The sequence below is a fragment of the Salmo salar genome, chromosome ssa03 (assembly GCF_905237065.1).
Source record: "Salmo salar chromosome ssa03, Ssal_v3.1, whole genome shotgun sequence".
Taxonomy (NCBI): domain Eukaryota; kingdom Metazoa; phylum Chordata; class Actinopteri; order Salmoniformes; family Salmonidae; genus Salmo; species Salmo salar.
In genome coordinates this window covers 72,745,697-72,762,785 of record NC_059444.1, presented here as the reverse complement: position 1 = coordinate 72,762,785, position 17,089 = coordinate 72,745,697, and the positions used below count along the sequence as shown (strand labels likewise).

Genomic DNA, 17,089 nt, shown 5'->3' with positions numbered 1-17,089 from the left:
CATTTTTAAATAAATTATTTAGGCCCTAATCTATGGATTTCACTTGACTGGGCAGTGGTGCAGCCATGGGTCTGAATGAGTTTTTACCCACAAAAGGCCTTTATACCAGACATTTGTAAGGCCGGTTGGACATACTGCCAAAATCCCTAAAACACAACGTTGGAAGCATGTTATGGTAGAGTAATGTACTTTGAATTATCTGGCAACCGCTCTGGTGGACATTCCTGCAGTCAGCATGCCAGTTGCAAGCTCCCTCAACTTGAGACATCTGTGGCATTGTGCTGTATGACAAAATTGAATACAATTCTAGGATCTTTTATTTCAGCTCATGAAGAATGGGACCAACACTTTACATGTTGCGTTTTAAATTTATGTTCAGTATATCTTATAATTTCGTGAAAGAAAAAAATGAAATGGGGTATCTAGTGCAAGCAACTCGTGCTTGTCTTTTACTTTCAGTTTATCCACCAGATTCAAATGGCTGAAAATACTTATTTTTAGTTCATTGAAAAGCTATTTAATGGTACAGTGATTCTGAACACTATGGCTTGTCACAAATGGAAAAAATAAAACCTAGTGTTTCACAATCATTCAACTAATACTGCAGCTATATAAGGGACCTTTTCTGAATTACAATGCAAAAATATTACGTATAGCTTCTTTAACCTTTTAATGTAAATTATTTAGAAACGTGTGTACACTTCGGGTCAACTTTGATCTCCTTGGCATTCAGGTCCAAAAAGTAACTTTCTTACTACTTATTCCATGGTCAAACATGTAGAAAAGGTTTTCTTTAAATCAAAAGGGATGCTTTTAAAAAGTCATCGAATTCAAATAGATTTACCCACTTACAAATATTTCTCTCATGGCTCTCATCAAAGGCTGGAATACGAACCACATGGAATTGAGTTATTTGTTAAATGCAAAGATACTTGTATGCTTTATAATGTATTTATTATGGGTGTCTCTTGTTATTGTGGAGCATGCAGGTGATGGAGTTTAAACCAAATGTTGTCACTACAATTTGTGGACCTATGATGGCAAGTGCTGTGTGCCCCATTCTGGCATATTGCGCGCACACACTGCTTTTGGACAGCTGTTGGATGAGGGGTTTTACTAGGATGTATACAGCTATTACCAGAAGTTACTTTTTCGTAGCAGGTTAGGAGAATTGGGTTAAGGTTAGGGTTAGCTAAAATGCTGTCCTAAACTGCTACGAAAAGTAACTTCCGGTTCTAGCTGTACTCCATAAAGTCACAACCGGATGAGTGTTTTGTGATTCTCGCAGTGTAGCATGGGATAACGGCGGCGTTAGTTCAAACCACTGAGTTATAATAAGAAGCGACCGAGAGAAATAGTGAGTGAGGAAGAGAAAAATATATTTATTTAAAACTAGCTTTAGCTTGACATCCGTTATGCCATTTTGCAACTTTGGAAGCTGGGGAACAATAGTCTGTCAAGGGGGGGGGGTGAAAGGGCAAGATGGAAAAGAGAAGACAAAGGTAGAAAAGAGGAAGAGAATGGTATTTCAAGGAGAAAAATAGTGAAATTCGACTTAAAACAAATGTTTTTGATAGACAAAATACATCTGTTAAGGCTTAAATTTACTGGGATTGATTCCCCATCTCTTATGCTTTCACAAAAAGAAATGTAAACATTTAAGAAATAGACGTGAACAAAATATAGACAAACTGGAGTGTTGCTTAAAATTGTTGATTATCAAAATAAATATATAACGTAACAGAAGGGCGGATGGTGATGCAGCTAGAGTGTAGGTGGAAAGAGGGTTGAGTTGGTGGATAGATGGGAAGAGAACACTATGCAATTATTGACAATTTGAAATACATTTCCATTCTTTTTTTTCTATTTCATCATTCTTTTTTTGAGGGAAGTTTAAAAACCCAGCAATAAGCTACAATAAACAAACCTATGCCATGGCCAACACAATAGTTAAAACATGCATGGAATTGTTGAGTACTATATTGTTCAGTACTTTATAAAGGCAGTGCCTGTCTGCTTGTTATTGAACTGCCCATTTTTTTAGTTTATGTATTGCCTCTAACAGTCCTTTTGTAAGCTTGTTTTGTGTGGGGGAGTAGGGTTACGGATGAAGCTGCTGTGGGTGCCGGTGTTGTCTGGAACGTCACTTGGGAAACAAATGGCACAAAGCACTGTCCAGGGCAGTTCAGGACTGTCTATCAGAGTTGTATGGCATTGAAACTCGTCTGGAGGTTAGTTAACAGTGTCCAAAGAAGGGCCAGAAGTATACAGAATGGTGTCGTCTGCATAGAGGTGGATCAAAGAATCACCTGCAGCAAGAGTGACATCATTGATGTATACAGAGAAAAGAGTGGGCCCAAGAATTGAACCCTGTGGCACCCCCATAGAGACTGCCAGAGGTCCGGACAACAGGCCCTCCGATTTGACACACTGAACTCTGTCTGAGAAGTAGTTGGTGAACCAGGTGAGGCAGTCATTCGAGAAACCAAGGCTGTTGAGTCTGCCGATAAGAATACGGTGATTGACAGAATCGAAAGCCTAGGCCAGGTCGATGAATACAGCTGCACAGTATTGTCTCTTATCGATGGCGGTTATGATATCGTTTAGGACCTTGAGCGTGGCTGAGGTGCACCCATGACCAGCTCGGAAACCAGATTGCATAGCGGAGAAGGTACGGTGGGATTCGAAATGGTCGGTGATCTGTTTGTTAACTTGGCTTTCAAAGACCTTAGAAAGGCAGGGTAGGATAGATATAGGTCTGTAACAGTTTGGGTCTAGATTGTCTCCCCCTTTGAAGAGTGGGATGACCGCGGCAGCTTTCCAATCTTTGGGGATCTCAGACGATACAAAAAAAGAGGTTGAACAGGCTAGAAATAGGGGTTGCAACAATTGTGGCAGATAAATTTAGAAAGAGAGGGTCCAGATTGTCTAGCCCAGCTGATTTGTATGAGTCCAGATTTTGCAGCTCTTTCAGAACATCAGCTATCTGGATTTGGGTGAAGGAGAAATGGGTAGGCTTGGGCAAGTTGCTGTGGGGGGTGCAAAGCTGTTGACCGGGGTAGGGGTAGCCAGGTGGAAAGCATGGCCAGCTGTAGAAAAATGCTTATTGAAATTCTCAATTATTGTGGATTTATCGGTGGTGACAGTGTTTCCTAACCTCAGTGCAGCTGGGAGGAGGTGCTCTTATTCTCCATGGACTTTACAGTGTCTGTCACAGTTGTCGTTGTGTTGAAGGGAGGACCAATACGCAGCAGGAATGTGGATGCTCATCTTTTAATTAGATAAAAAGCAGCATACACAAAAAACAAGAAAGAACAACGAATGACAGTTTCGCAGGCTATAACTAACAGTGCAAAATACAACTACCCACAAAACCCAAACCAAACACACACCTAATTATAGGACTCTCAATCAGAGGCAACTAGAAACACCTGCCTCCAATTGAGAGTCCAACACCCAAACCTAAACATAGAAAAACTAAACTAGACAGAACGTAGAAATACATAAAAAAACACAAACCCTCTGCCACGTCCTGACCAAAACTAATACAATTACTCCCTCTGCTGGTCAGGACGTGACAGTACCCCCCCCCCCCTAAAGGTGCAGACCCCGACTGCACCTAAAAGAAAAGACAAAAACCCCCAAACAACAAAAAATATCCCCCTAAACTAAAGGGAGGGAAGGGAGGGTGGCTGCCGTCAACGATGGCACTGTGCTACACCCCCCCTCCCCAACCCACCTATATAGGAGGCGGCTCAGGTGCGGGACGTGGACCTCGCCCCACCTTCGGCGTCGCCCACTTAGGTGGCGCCCCTGGCTGCGCCCGGCTGGCGGGCGGCGATGGCTGCGCCGGGCAGACGGGCCACTCTGGCTGGGCCGGAGGACAGGCGGGCCGCTCTGGCTGGGCCGGAGGACAGGCGGGCCGCTCTGGCTGGGCCGGAGGACAGGCGGGCCGCTCTGGCTGGGCCGGAGGACAGGCGGGCAGCTCTGGCTGGGCCGGAGGACAGGCGGGCAGCTCTGGCTGGGCCGGAGGACAGGCGGGCAGCTCTGGCTGGGCCGGAGGACAGGCGGGCAGCTCTGGCGACTCCTGACTGGCGGGCAGCTCTGGCAGCTCCTGACTGGCGAGCGTCTCTGGCAGCTCCTGACTGGCGAGGCTGGGCTGACACACTAGATGCCTGATGCGTGGGGCTGGTACTGGACGTGCCAGCCTGGAGACACGCACCTCAAGGCTAGTGCGTGTAGCGGGAAACACTGGACCGTAGAGGCGCACTGGCGGTCTCGAGCGCAGGGTTGGCATCACCCCTTCAGGCTGGATGCCCACTCTCCCCTGGCACATGCAGGGCGCTGGTACTGCGCGTACCGGCCTAAAAATACCAGGCCTCACCACAGCACCTACCCCAAAGCACAGGACCTGTCCAGTCTGTTTCTGTCAAAAAAGGGTATGGGGAGCTGGCCTGGGTCTCCAACCTCACCCCGCCAAACAGCCCTTGTGCCCCCCCAATTTTTTTTATTGGGGCTGCCTCTCGGGCTCCCTTACCCGCCGTGTTCCCCAGTCCTCGCCAGAATTCCTCCGCTGCTTGGTCCTGGTATGGTGGGTAGTTCTGTCACAGTTGTCGTTGTGTTGAAGGGAGAACCAATACGCAGCAGGAATGTGGATGCTCATCTTTTAATTAGATAAAAAGCAGCATACACAAAAAACAAGAAAGCACAACGAATGTCAGTTTTGCAGGCTATAACTAACAGTGCAAAATACAACTACCCACAAAACCCAAACCAAACACACACCTAATTATAGGACTCTCAATCAGAGGCAACTAGAAACACCTGCCTCCAATTGAGAGTCCAACACCCAGACCTAAACATAGAAAAACTAAACTAGACAGAACGTAGAAATACATACAAAAACACAAACCCTCTGCCACGTCCTGACCAAAACTAATACAATTACTCCCTCTGCTGGTCAGGACGTGACAGTACCCCCCCCCCCCAAAGGTGCAGACCCCGACTGCACCTAAAAGAAAAGACAAAAACCCCCAAACAACAAAAAATATCCCCCTAAACTAAAGGGAGGGAAGGGAGGGTGGCTGCCGTCAACGATGGCACTGTGCTACACCCCCCCTCCCCAACCCACCTATATAGGAGGCGGCTCAGGTGCGGGACGTGGACCTCGCCCCACCTTCGGCGTCGCCCACTTAGGTGGCGCCCCTGGCTGCGCCCGGCTGGCGGGCGGCGATGGCTGCGCCGGGCAGACGGGCCACTCTGGCTGGGCCGGAGGACAGGCGGGCCGCTCTGGCTGGGCCGGAGGACAGGCGGGCCGCTCTGGCTGGGCCGAAGGCGCTTGGCTGGGCCGGAGGACAGGCGGGCCGCTCTGGCTGGGCCGGAGGACAGGCGGGCCGCTCTGGCTGGGCCGGAGGACAGGCGGGCCGCTCTGGCTGGGCCGGAGGACAGGCGGGCAGCTCTGGCTGGGCCGGAGGACAGGCGGGCAGCTCTGGCTGGGCCGGAGGACAGGCGGGCAGCTCTGGCTGGGCCGGAGGACAGGCGGGCAGCTCTGGCTGGGCCGGAGGACAGGCGGGCAGCTCTGGCGACTCCTGACTGGCGGGCAGCTCTGGCAGCTCCTGACTGGCGAGCGTCTCTGGCAGCTCCTGACTGGCGAGGCTGGGCTGACACACTAGATGCCTGATGCGTGGGGCTGGTACTGGACGTGCCAGCCTGGAGACACGCACCTCAAGGCTAGTGCGTGTAGCGGGAAACACTGGACCGTAGAGGCGCACTGGCGGTCTCGAGCGCAGGGTTGGCATCACCCCTTCAGGCTGGATGCCCACTCTCCCCTGGCACATGCAGGGCGCTGGTACTGCGCGTGCACCGGCCTAAAAATACCAGGCCTCACCACAGCACCTACCCCAAAGCACAGGACCTGTCCAGTCTGTTTCTGTCAAAAAAGGGTATGGGGAGCTGGCCTGGGTCTCCAACCTCACCCCGCCAAACAGCCCTTGTGCCCCCCAATTTTTTTATTGGGGCTGCCTCTCGGGCTCCCTTACCCGCCGTGTTCCCCAGTCCTCGCCAGAATTCCTCCGCTGCTTGGTCCTGGTATGGTGGGTAGTTCTGTCACAGTTGTCGTTGTGTTGAAGGGAGAACCAATACGCAGCAGGAATGTGGATGCTCATCTTTTAATTAGATAAAAAGCAGCATACACAAAAAACAAGAAAGCACAACGAATGACAGTTTTGCAGGCTATAACTAACAGTGCAAAATACAACTACCCACAAAACCCAAACCAAACACACACCTAATTATAGGACTCTCAATCAGAGGCAACTAGAAACACCTGCCTCCAATTGAGAGTCCAACACCCAGACCTAAACATAGAAAAACTAAACTAGACAGAACGTAGAAATACATACAAAAACACAAATCCTCTGCCACGTCCTGACCAAAACTAATACAATTACTCCCTCTGCTGGTCAGGACGTGACAGTGTCACAGAACTTTTTGGGGTTTGTGCTACAGGATGCAAATTTCTGTTTGAAAAAGCTAGCCTTTGCTTCTTTAACTGCCGGTGTATATAGGTTCCTAACTTCCCTGAAAAGTTGCATATCGCGGGGGCTTTTCGATGCTAATGTAGTACGCCACAGGATGTTTTTGTGTTGGTCGAGGGCAGTCAGGTCTGGAGTGAACCAAGGGCTATATCTGTTCCTGGTTCTACATTTTTTGAATGGGGCATGCTTATTTAAGATGGTGAGGAAAGCACTTTTAAAGAATAACCAGGCATCCTCTACTGACGGAATGAGGTCAATATCCTTCCAGGATACCTAGGCCAGGTCGATTAGAAAGGCCTTCTTGCTGAAGTGTTTTAGGGAGCGTTTGACAGTGATGAGGGGTGGTCGTTTGACCGCAGACCCATTACAGACGCAGGCAATGAGGCAGTGATCGCTGAGATCCTGGTTGAAGACAGCAGAGGTGTATTTAGAGGGAAGGTTGGTCAGGATGATATCTATGAGTGTGCTCGTGTTTACGGATTTGGGGTTGTACCTGGTAGGTTCATTGATAATTTGTGTGAGATTGAGGGCATCTAGCTTAGATTGTTGGACGGCCGGGGTGTTAACCATGTCCCAGTTTAGGTCACCTAACAGTATGAACTGAAGATGGATTGGGGGCAATCAATTCACACATGGTGTGGTGTCCAGGGCACAGCTGGGGGCTGAGGGTGGTCTATAACAAGTGGCAACGGTGAGAGACTTGTTTTTGGAAAGGTAGATTTTTAAAAGTAAAAGCTCGAATTGTTTGGGTACAGACCTGCATAGCATGACAGAACTCTGCAGGCTATCTCTGCCCCCTCTGGCAGTTCTATCTTGTCTGAATATTTTATAGTTAGGGATGGAAATGTCAGGAGTTTTGGTGGCCCTTCTAAGCCAGGATTCAGACACAGCTAGGACATCCAGGTTGGCAGAGTGTGCTAAAACAGTGAATAAAACAAACTTAGGGAGGAGGCTTCTAATGTTAACATGCATGAAACCAAGGCTTTTACGGTTGCAGAAGTCAACAAATGAGAGCGCCTGGGGAACGGTAGTGGAGCGAGGCGCAGCAGGGCCTGGATTAACCTCTACATCAACAGAGGAGGAGTAGGATAAGGGTATGGCTAAAGGCTATAAGAACTGGTTGTCTAGTGTGTTTGGAACAGAGTTAAAGGAGCAGGTTTCTGGGCACGGAAGAATAGATTCAAGGCATAATGTACAGACAAGGGTATGGTAGGATGTGAGTACAGTGGAGGTAAATCTAGGCATTGAGTGACGATGAGAAAGATGTCTCTAGAAACACCATTTAAACCAGGTGAGGTCACCGCATGTGTGGGAGGTGGAACAAAAGGGCTAGCTAAGGCATATTCAGCAGGGCTGGAGGCTCTACAGTGAAATAAGACAATCACTAACCAAAACAGAAATGGACAAGGCATATTGACATTAGTGAGAGGCATGCGTAGCCGAGGGATCATAGGGTCCAGTGAGTAGCTAGGCGAGCTGGAGACACAGCGATTCAGACAGCTTGCGGGCCGGGGATAGCAGAAGGGCCTTAGGGGGACATCACAACAATTTTTTTGTAGCCCCCTCGGACGGTTACGTCTGCAGACCAGTCTTGATGAAATGGCAGGGCTCCGTGTAGGCATTAAAAGGGTCCAGGCCAATTGGCAAAATATGTATTGTAGCCCAAGAAATTGGCTGATGGACCTCTTCAGCTAGCCGGGAGGTGGGCCTAGCTCCAGGCTACCTGGTGCTTGCTTCGGAACAGAGATGTTAGCCAGGAGTAGCCACTCGGATAGCAGCTAGCTAGCTGCGATTATCTGGTGTAAAGGTTCAGAGCTTGCGGTAGGAATCCGGAGGTGTGGAGATGTGGTAGAGGAAGAAAAAAAAACAGTCCGATATGCTCTAGACAGGTAGCGGGCAGTGGCTAGCAGGCTAGTAGATGGGCCTTCAGGGGAAGTCGCGACGGAGGAGCATGTTGAAACCCCCTCGGGCGGATTACGTCGGTAGACCAGTCGTGATAGATTGGCGGGGCTCAGTGTCGGCAGTAAAAGGGGTCCAGGTCAATTAGCAAAATAGGTATTGTAGCCCAAGGAGTGGGTGATGGACCTCTTCAACTAGCCGGGAGATGGGCCTAGCACGAGGCTAGCTTCAGGCTAACTGGTGCTTGCTTCGGGACAGAGACGTTAGCCAGGAGTAGCCACACGAATAGCAGCTAGCTAGCTGTGATGATCCAGGTGAAAACGCTCAGAGCTTGCGGTAGAAATCCGGAGATGTGGTAGAGAAAAAGCAGTCCGATATGCTCTGGTTTGAATCGCGCTGTGCAGCCTGGCTGGAGTTGACCGGACTGAGGTTAGCTGATGACCGCTAGCAATGGCTAACTGACTACTAACTCGTTGCTAGTTAGCTGGCTAGCTTCTGTTGGGGGTTCCGGTTCTAAAGTATAGAAAAATATATACGAAGAAAAAAAAAAAATTCTAATAATAATAATAATAATTATATATATATATATATATACACACACACACACACACACACGGGACATGACAAAGATGCCTGACTGCTACGCCATCTCAGATTGGTGCCCTTTGCGAGGTATTGGAAAACCTCCCTGGTCTTTGTGGTTGAATCTGTTTTTTGAAATTCACTGCTCGACTGAGGGACCTTACAATTATCTGTATTATTTTGTGTGGGTGACAGAGAGGTAGTCATTCAAAATGATATTAAACACGATTATTGAACACAGTGAGTCTATGCAATTTATTATGACTTGTTAAGCTGATTTTTACTCCAGAACTTCTTTAGGTTTGCCATAACAAAGGGGTTGAATACTTATTGACTCCAGACATTTCAACTTTAAATTTTTTATGAATTTGTAAACATTTCTAAAAGCGTAATTCCACTTTGACATTATGGGGTATTGTGTGTGTGTGTGTGTGTAGGCCAGTAGCATCTCAATTTAATCAATTGTAAATTCAGGCTGTAACACAAAATGTGTTAAAAGTCAAGGGGTGTGAATACTTTCTGAAAGCTCTGTATAGTTTTTCGTCAATGGGAAAATGCGGGACAATGCTGTCCAAGCAAGGGATAGCATCGGCACGTTGGGGCTAGCCTGTATAATAACTAGTACCTTTGCGGTTCAGGAAGATCAGGTGTAGTGTAACAATTGTGACACATGAGGCTGTGTTTCCCATTTGTGAAACTGTGAGGTAAAACCAGGTTGAGAGGAGGTTAGTAGGTCAGGGTTGGGCAGAGGGTCTGACGAGCTCCCATGATGAATTGTTATGATAGGTTTATTGTTGTTAGTAGGAGAAGGGTTACTTTGGTTCGATTCAGGAATGTTGGTTTAGTTTCGGTTTAATTATCGAATCCGCAGTTGGGGAAACAGCACCACTGTTCGCCCCAGCGTCTTTAATATTGTTTTTGTTTTGTTCATGAAACGGAGGAGAGGAACGTCCGGCAGCGTGGTAAAATAAATTCCAGTACATATTCTGCTGTTCTATTGCGCTTGCAATGATTTCCGAAGGGGAAAAACAGTTTGTTTGCATTAACTTTTTTGATGTTGTAATATGCCAAATGGATGTGGCAGTTTCACCAATTTAAGGATTCTAGCTTTTAAAGGGGCAATTCGAAAAACAACAATCGGTTGGCTGCCCCGCCACTTGTTTTGGCAAAAGAGTTGAGGGATGGGGCTGGAGAAATTGAACCGCTCAAATTCATGAGATCAAAATGATAGTTTTAACCATGTTTTGAAGCTATACAGTGTTTGTGTACAATTACATTAACTAACAATTGATTAAAAAACTAACAAGTGAACTAATGTAAAACATTTAGTTAAATAAGGTTTTATGCTCAGTGAAATTTTGAAATGGAAGTTATGGAACTCCCTCACATGCTACTGTTATGGGAAAAAGTCCACAATAAAACTGACATTAAATGTGGTTAGAGCATTGAGCCAGTAACTGAAAGGTTGCTGGATCGAATCATAGAGCTGACAAGGTAAAAATCTGTCGTTCTGCCCCTGAACAATGCAGTTCCCCGGTAGGCCGTCATTGTAAATAGGAATTACTTTTTTACTGACTTGCCTAGTTAAATAAATCAAGTAGCCTATTAATTTCTATGCGTATGTAGGCTACTGTAGCGTACCATTTGATACAATAAATATGATGAATTGATATCACTGGAGTCATTGCAAATCAATTTGTGCCACTTGTGTAGTCTACCTGGAGCTGGCAAACTGATTTAATAAATATCCTATAACTTCAGTTTATTGTTGTTGTAGCCTCGTATTATTAATGTCCATGGTTGGTTAATGAAATTGGAAGTTATCAATTGTGTGTCATCGTCACAGTTATATCGCAATTGCCGATCAGCTGTTATTAGAATGCATTAGATTGAAGGTAGTCTGTCAGATTAGGTTACAGAGAAAATATATATATAAAAACCACTGACTCTTGTTGACAAACATGGGCTTATACAATTCATATCCATGTTATTAATTTTTGATTCAGTGATTGAAATTATAACCCCATCCTCAGTAGCCTATTCCAGAAGGGAAACAGTTCCTACATCGAAATCGCCTCCCTATGCATGTTGAATAAATTAGTCTGACAATTTGAACTAAGCAAACTGCTAAATCGTTCATTTTACATCTTGCCTATGTTACTGTAGGCGATCTGAAATTAGATGTAGGCATATCAGGGGCTGTAGTCTATCTGCATCTGTAACAGTGTAGGTTCCGTCTCTCACTTCGCCCCAACCTGGGCTCGAACCAGGGACCCTTGCACACATCAAGAACTGACCCCCACGAAGCATCGTTACCCATCGCGCCACAAAAGTCGCGGCCCTTGCAACGACTACTTAAGGTCGCAGAGCGAGTGACGTCACCGATTGAACCGCTATTAGCGCGCACCACCGCTAACTAACTAAGTAACTAACCATTTCACATCGGCTACACTCACCCCCCTTTGACCTCCTCCTTTTTCCGCAGCAACCAATGATCCGGGTCACGGCACCAAAGTAACAGTGTAGGTTCCGTCCCTCTCTTCGCCCCAACCTGGGCTCGAACCAGGTACCCTTGCACACATCAACAACTGACACCCACGAAGCATCGTTACCTGAAACGCTATTAGCGCGCACCACCGCTAACTAACTAGCCATTTCACATCGGTTACACATCTAGCTAACCAAACTATGACAAAGTTGAATTACAATCATAAACCCTTATTTTAGTTCATAGGTCTAGCCTCTAGCCTATGCCTATTGAAATGACTAGTCAATCTCCCAAATAGACCAATGCGATATATTTAAATTAGTCACTTTAGCTCTCAAGAATTTTGATGGCAACCCGAATTGTTCATTTTACGTCGTTACAAATTACGTTGATATTCCTTCTTAATTTGCTCGATAATGTTACGCAAAAGTTTTTTTTGTTGCCAAATATGGCAACTCCCCTTGCTGCAGAAAAAACATGTTGGGCTAGTTTATAGGCCTTGTGTGCGGGTTTTGAATAGTCATTTGTCTAGAAATGTAAGCTCTACCTGGCAACCGTGAATAGTGGCGTTTATGTAAACGTAGATAGTGCATTTTATTTGCCCATATTGTGAAGAACATTTGCAATTCACACTCCGACCTGTGAAAGGCAGCAAATACGAAACAAAGCGTGTAGTTTGCCAGAAAACTACACGAAGAAGAACAAGAACAACCCGTGTAAAAAAACTTTAACATCCGGCGGCATCATCACCTCTGAGAACGTTTAGCTAGCTAGTTGTGGCTCGTATTTTATATTTGTTCATTTCATATAGCGACAAAAATGCCAACGCTGTGTTCAGCATACAACTGCAAAAATCGCGGTCCCAAAGCTGATGTAGGATTTTTTAGGTACGTTTTACCGTCTTGCTCGAGAGACACCTTAACGCAATTAGCCGTGGTATTTTGGCAATATACCACATACCCACAGGTACCTTATTGATATTAAAAACTGGTTACCGACGTAATTAGAACAATAACAATTATTTGGTCATAACTGTGATGCCTACTACGGGTACGGTTGCTAGCTATGTTATTGTTAGCTAAAGTAAAAGTTATAGCTAGCTAGTACAAATAACGTTAGTGTGCAGGAGAAAAACTGACAAAAAAGCTTAATTAGGTAAATGATATGTTCTGTTGCGATACTCTTCTCTTATAAATCTACATAAATCATTTATGGATTTACTATTCATCATTTGATACTTTTGTGATACCAATTTGCTGATGTATTAATGTTTCTTGTAACAGTTTCCCCAAAAATGACCCTGAAAGACGCAAGCGATGGATTATTAATATGAAGTGGAAAGACTGGAATCCGCAACACCACCACCGTGTGTGCTCCATTCACTTTGAAGACAAGTACATTTGCCGGATGGACAAACGTCAACGTCTCACGCCAGACGCAGTCCCGACCATTTTTGACTTCCCAGAGAACTTTCAAAAGAAGAAGGTACGCACAAATAATACGGTTTATGACAACTGATGATTACAATATTGTAACGTGTGATTTAAATTAAATGTGTTCCTTCTACAGGCATCCATCCACCCACAGAGTAGAAGAGCCAGGGTAAGGCACTGGAAGAGGCTAATAACTCCTTTGCTGTATTTGGCATCACACATTGCACATTAGTGTCCATCTTGGTATTGCATTTGATGTAACTCAGCAATGTTTTCACTTGGTAAGTGAAGCATTGATATGTAAATGAAATGCCTACACACGGTACGTTTAAAGTACATGCGTCCACGCAGTAATGGTGGTCATTATCTTTGTTTTTGCCATGCAGAGTGATGGGTTGCCAGAGAAGTATACCTCTGCCCCTGCTGTTACAGTGGCTGAACCGGTCATGACACCAAGCCCCACCATCACATCAGAGACAAGCAAGCTGGCTAAAGACAATACTAAGTAAATAACCTCATGAATTTAAGTGAAAGTTAAATGTGTTCTTTTTGGAATGCACAACATCACTGTAGAGCAGTATGGTTTCTACCTGTGTTCTAGTTCTTGCTTTTTCAATTGTCAACTTCTATTTTGACGGATCAGAGCTCCAGAAAAAGTTACCTCTTCAAGTTGGTATATCCATGTAGATGAAGAAATCCAAATGGCTGAATCCCTCCCAGGTTTCTTCCACAGTGATTACTGTCTACCACATGTGAGTGGCTCTAGATGGTCTGATTGGACTGTTGCTTTGCCAGATATACAGGGATTATTTACTGGGGTTTTGCATTATGTAGACATTTAATAACATTTTCCTCATATTGATCTTTGCAGAGTATTCGCTGGGGATTCAAAGATGATGTTGCCCCGAAGGTAAGTTGTTTGCTCACTGGAATAACCTGTAGCTTATGCTATATACCAATAGCTTATGCTAAGAATTTGATAAACAATGCACTTTATTTTCAGGTGGCATGTGAGAACATGGAGTTCCAACTTCCACCCCTCAAGCACATAATAGAGGTAATGAAGGATGTGTAAACATTCAGTCTCTAATACAGGGTTAGGGAAAGAGCCTCCAAGTTGATCATTGATTCATTTGTCTGTGTTTCTAATATGTCTCACTCTGGATCAAAAACCAATAAGTGTCATTAAAACAGTACTATACATTGTCTCCCATTCTTACCCAGATCACAGAGGCGTGGGAGTGGCTGGGTATGGACATCAGAGGACCACTGCCCCTAACACCGAACGGACACCAGTACGTTCTGACCTTGACAGACTTCTACTCCAAATGGGTGGAGGCCTTCCCCCTGAGAGGTTGTAGCTCTACTGAGGTAGCACAGCATGTAGCTGAAGTCATCTCTCACTTTGGCTTCCCTTTTGGAATCCTTGTTCGACTAAAGAGGAAGTTTACCAGTAAGGTGAGGCAAAATATATTTTGTCACATACTTACTGTTATACATACCTTGCAACAATCTTGAGGTTGGTTCATATATGCACTAGCGGTCAATAGGTCCAGAGTGGTTCATTAGACAATCATATGAGGTGTTTTTACATTTATTCATGTTTTAGATCAACCTTGCCTTAAACAGTCATCTGAAGCTGAGGGGGTTCTCTCTCTTATACCGTCATCGGCAAGTTGGATCACTGGATCTGGCCACACAGACCCTGATCAGCCGGTTTGTGTTTTAGACTCATTCCTTTATATGGTTTTTAATTTCGTACTCAACTTTGACCATGGTGGGCTTCACCCCAACAGGATGGTGTCTGATCTTGTGAAGGACCATCCAGACAACTGGGATGTCTGCCTCCCTGCAAAGGTGTTCAGCCTGTGTTTCAAGGAGCACCCCAAGACCAAGCAGAGACCTTTCTCTCTGCTGTGCTGCAAAGGACCACAGCCGGTCACCACTCCTAGGGATCTGTCTGTAAGTTTACTCTGTAGTTATAGCTTAACTCTTATCATAATGGATTGCATTTCAATTGAATGGGTGTGTTTCTGCCTGTCCTTTTTATATTTCCTACAGTTCAGTCCTGCAGAGCTCAGAGAGAGTTCCTTTGCAATCCAGTCAAATCAAGAGGGTGGACAAGACTCTGATCCGCAAGGTGAGTGCAATTCCTGTACCATAGCAGGGATTTTTCTGCCATTGTAATCCTGTAATCTAAATTGTAATTGTGTTATGTTACTAACATAATTGTAATTTGTTGTGTTTATCTATTATTACAGACATGGTTGGCATTGAATCTGGGAAGGAAACAGCTGGAAAGAGCACAGTTACAAGGGTCTCCTTTTTAAGAAGCAACACAGAGAGTAACATCAACACTGACGCTAACCCCGACGGTCGCACGGACGGTAACCCCGCGGACGGTAACCCCGACGGTCGCACGGACGGTAACCCCGACGGTCGCACGGACGGTAACCCCGACGGTCGCACGGACGGTAACCCCGACGGTCGCACGGACGGTAACCCCGACGGTCGCACGGACGGTAACCCCGACGGTCGCACGGACGGTAACCCCGACACCAACAGTGAGCGATCCTCTGAAGAACATCATGCCATGGAAAACTGAATAATTGATTGGATGTGGTTTTTATTTTATCATTTTGATTAGAAACACTTGTCTTTTACGGTTGTTTGGCTGGTATACTGGGTCATGATTGTTACACAGGAGGATGATAGTAGGAGTTTATGAACCAACTGGATCAATTCAAAATATCATGCATAGATGATGGAATAGTGATAAGCTTATCCTAAAAGCAATTTCTTTATTTTACACTGTAAACTTTTTTTTTTTCTTCCAGTAAATTAATCCAAACATTGTAGTACATTATTGTAGTATAGACATTTTCACCTTACATTATTGTAGTATATACTGTAGATATTTTCACCTTACCTGATCTTGGAAAAATTCACTTCAATGCTCCTCCAACTGGTAATTAGTAGTAGGAAACGTATCTATCATCCCTGAGCTCTGACTTCTCTCACATGCTGACCTCTGACGTCACATACTAAGGAAATTACCTCCATAACAGCATTTTCGGGGGGGGGAAATGCATTTTCGGCAGTTAAATGCAACAAAACATTATTTATAAAAAGCAATATTGTTATTGTTTTTGTTTATGGTTGACGCAGTTTGTTGGCCATTAGCCAATCGGCGAGTTCAAAGCTTGTGAATGTATCTAACTGGTAAATACTACCTAACGACTTCACAACTGGTAAATACTACCATGGTTATGAACGCAGGATTATTGAAGGAATGTTTTTTTATGCCATGAATAAGAGACTGAACAATAAAAAAAAAAAAGCATTTGTTTATACAAAGCTACTTACATTATGAAGCATGCATTTATTATGGGTCCCTTCATTGTAGAGCATACCGGTGTTGGAGCTTAACAAAATGTACAATAATGAAATATTCTCAAAACAAAGCTTGAGTTTTCACTTAACTGCACAAGCAGCGCTTTCGGGCAGCTGGGATGTATTCAGTCCGCCGATTCAGTTGCAAAACGTTTTTTAAACGAAACAGAATTTACCTCCATTTTCCAATAGAATTTACCTGAATATGACCAATAAACTATTGTTTTGGTTCTTAAATGGTAAATATCTCGCCAACTTGTAGTTCTAAAACCCCTTAATGAGTTACCTCTAGTTGGGGAAATAATAGGGGTTTGGAATAAATGCCTAAAAGAATGTCTGAGGAGGTCTTATATATTTTGTAATATGAGATATCAGTCAGTTAACATGACCTTTATGAATTATGAAGCGTTGTGCTTTATTTTTCATAAATACATAAATTCACAAAGTGACGTAAACTGATGAAGATGATCTCATAGAACAAAACGTTAGATTTCCTAAATCTGTGTTTACCACAGACCTTATTATCGGCGTTTATTCAAAACCGCCATTAATTTCCCCATAGGCTTTGGCTAACGAACCATGGCGGAGTTCGCAAAAATGGTTACCCCTTCTGCCTGTGGAATGTGTTAATGCCTACAAAAATACGCCATTACTTGTTCTCTGAATACCCTCCGCTGTGGTATGGGTATGATCAGAGATATTAGAGAAAGGAGATAGGAATCCTATGGGGCAATGAATGAGACACATAACGACCCACC

General features: G+C 44.8%; 1 protein-coding gene across 4 annotated transcripts; it reads left to right on the top strand.

Moving 5' to 3' along the window:
• The first annotated feature begins 12,188 nt into the window (after nt 1-12,188).
• LOC106601583 (uncharacterized) lies at nt 12,189-16,308 on the top strand. Of its 4 annotated transcripts, XM_014193893.2 has the most exons (12): nt 12,189-12,392; nt 12,789-12,990; nt 13,075-13,107; nt 13,325-13,443; nt 13,582-13,690; nt 13,810-13,848; nt 13,942-13,995; nt 14,163-14,396; nt 14,548-14,654; nt 14,735-14,900; nt 15,000-15,078; nt 15,200-16,308. In XM_014193893.2, the coding sequence occupies exons 1-12, from the start codon at nt 12,325-12,327 to the stop codon at nt 15,541-15,543; spliced, it is 1,554 nt and encodes a 517-aa protein (XP_014049368.1). In that variant the 5' UTR covers nt 12,189-12,324; the 3' UTR covers nt 15,544-16,308. The 4 variants fall into 4 exon arrangements, with proteins under 4 accessions (XP_014049368.1, XP_045571315.1, XP_045571316.1 ...); XM_045715359.1 differs by having other exon boundaries at nt 13,810-13,995; XM_045715360.1 differs by having other exon boundaries at nt 12,229-12,471; nt 13,810-13,995.
• Nucleotides 16,309-17,089: the final 781 nt, after the last annotated feature.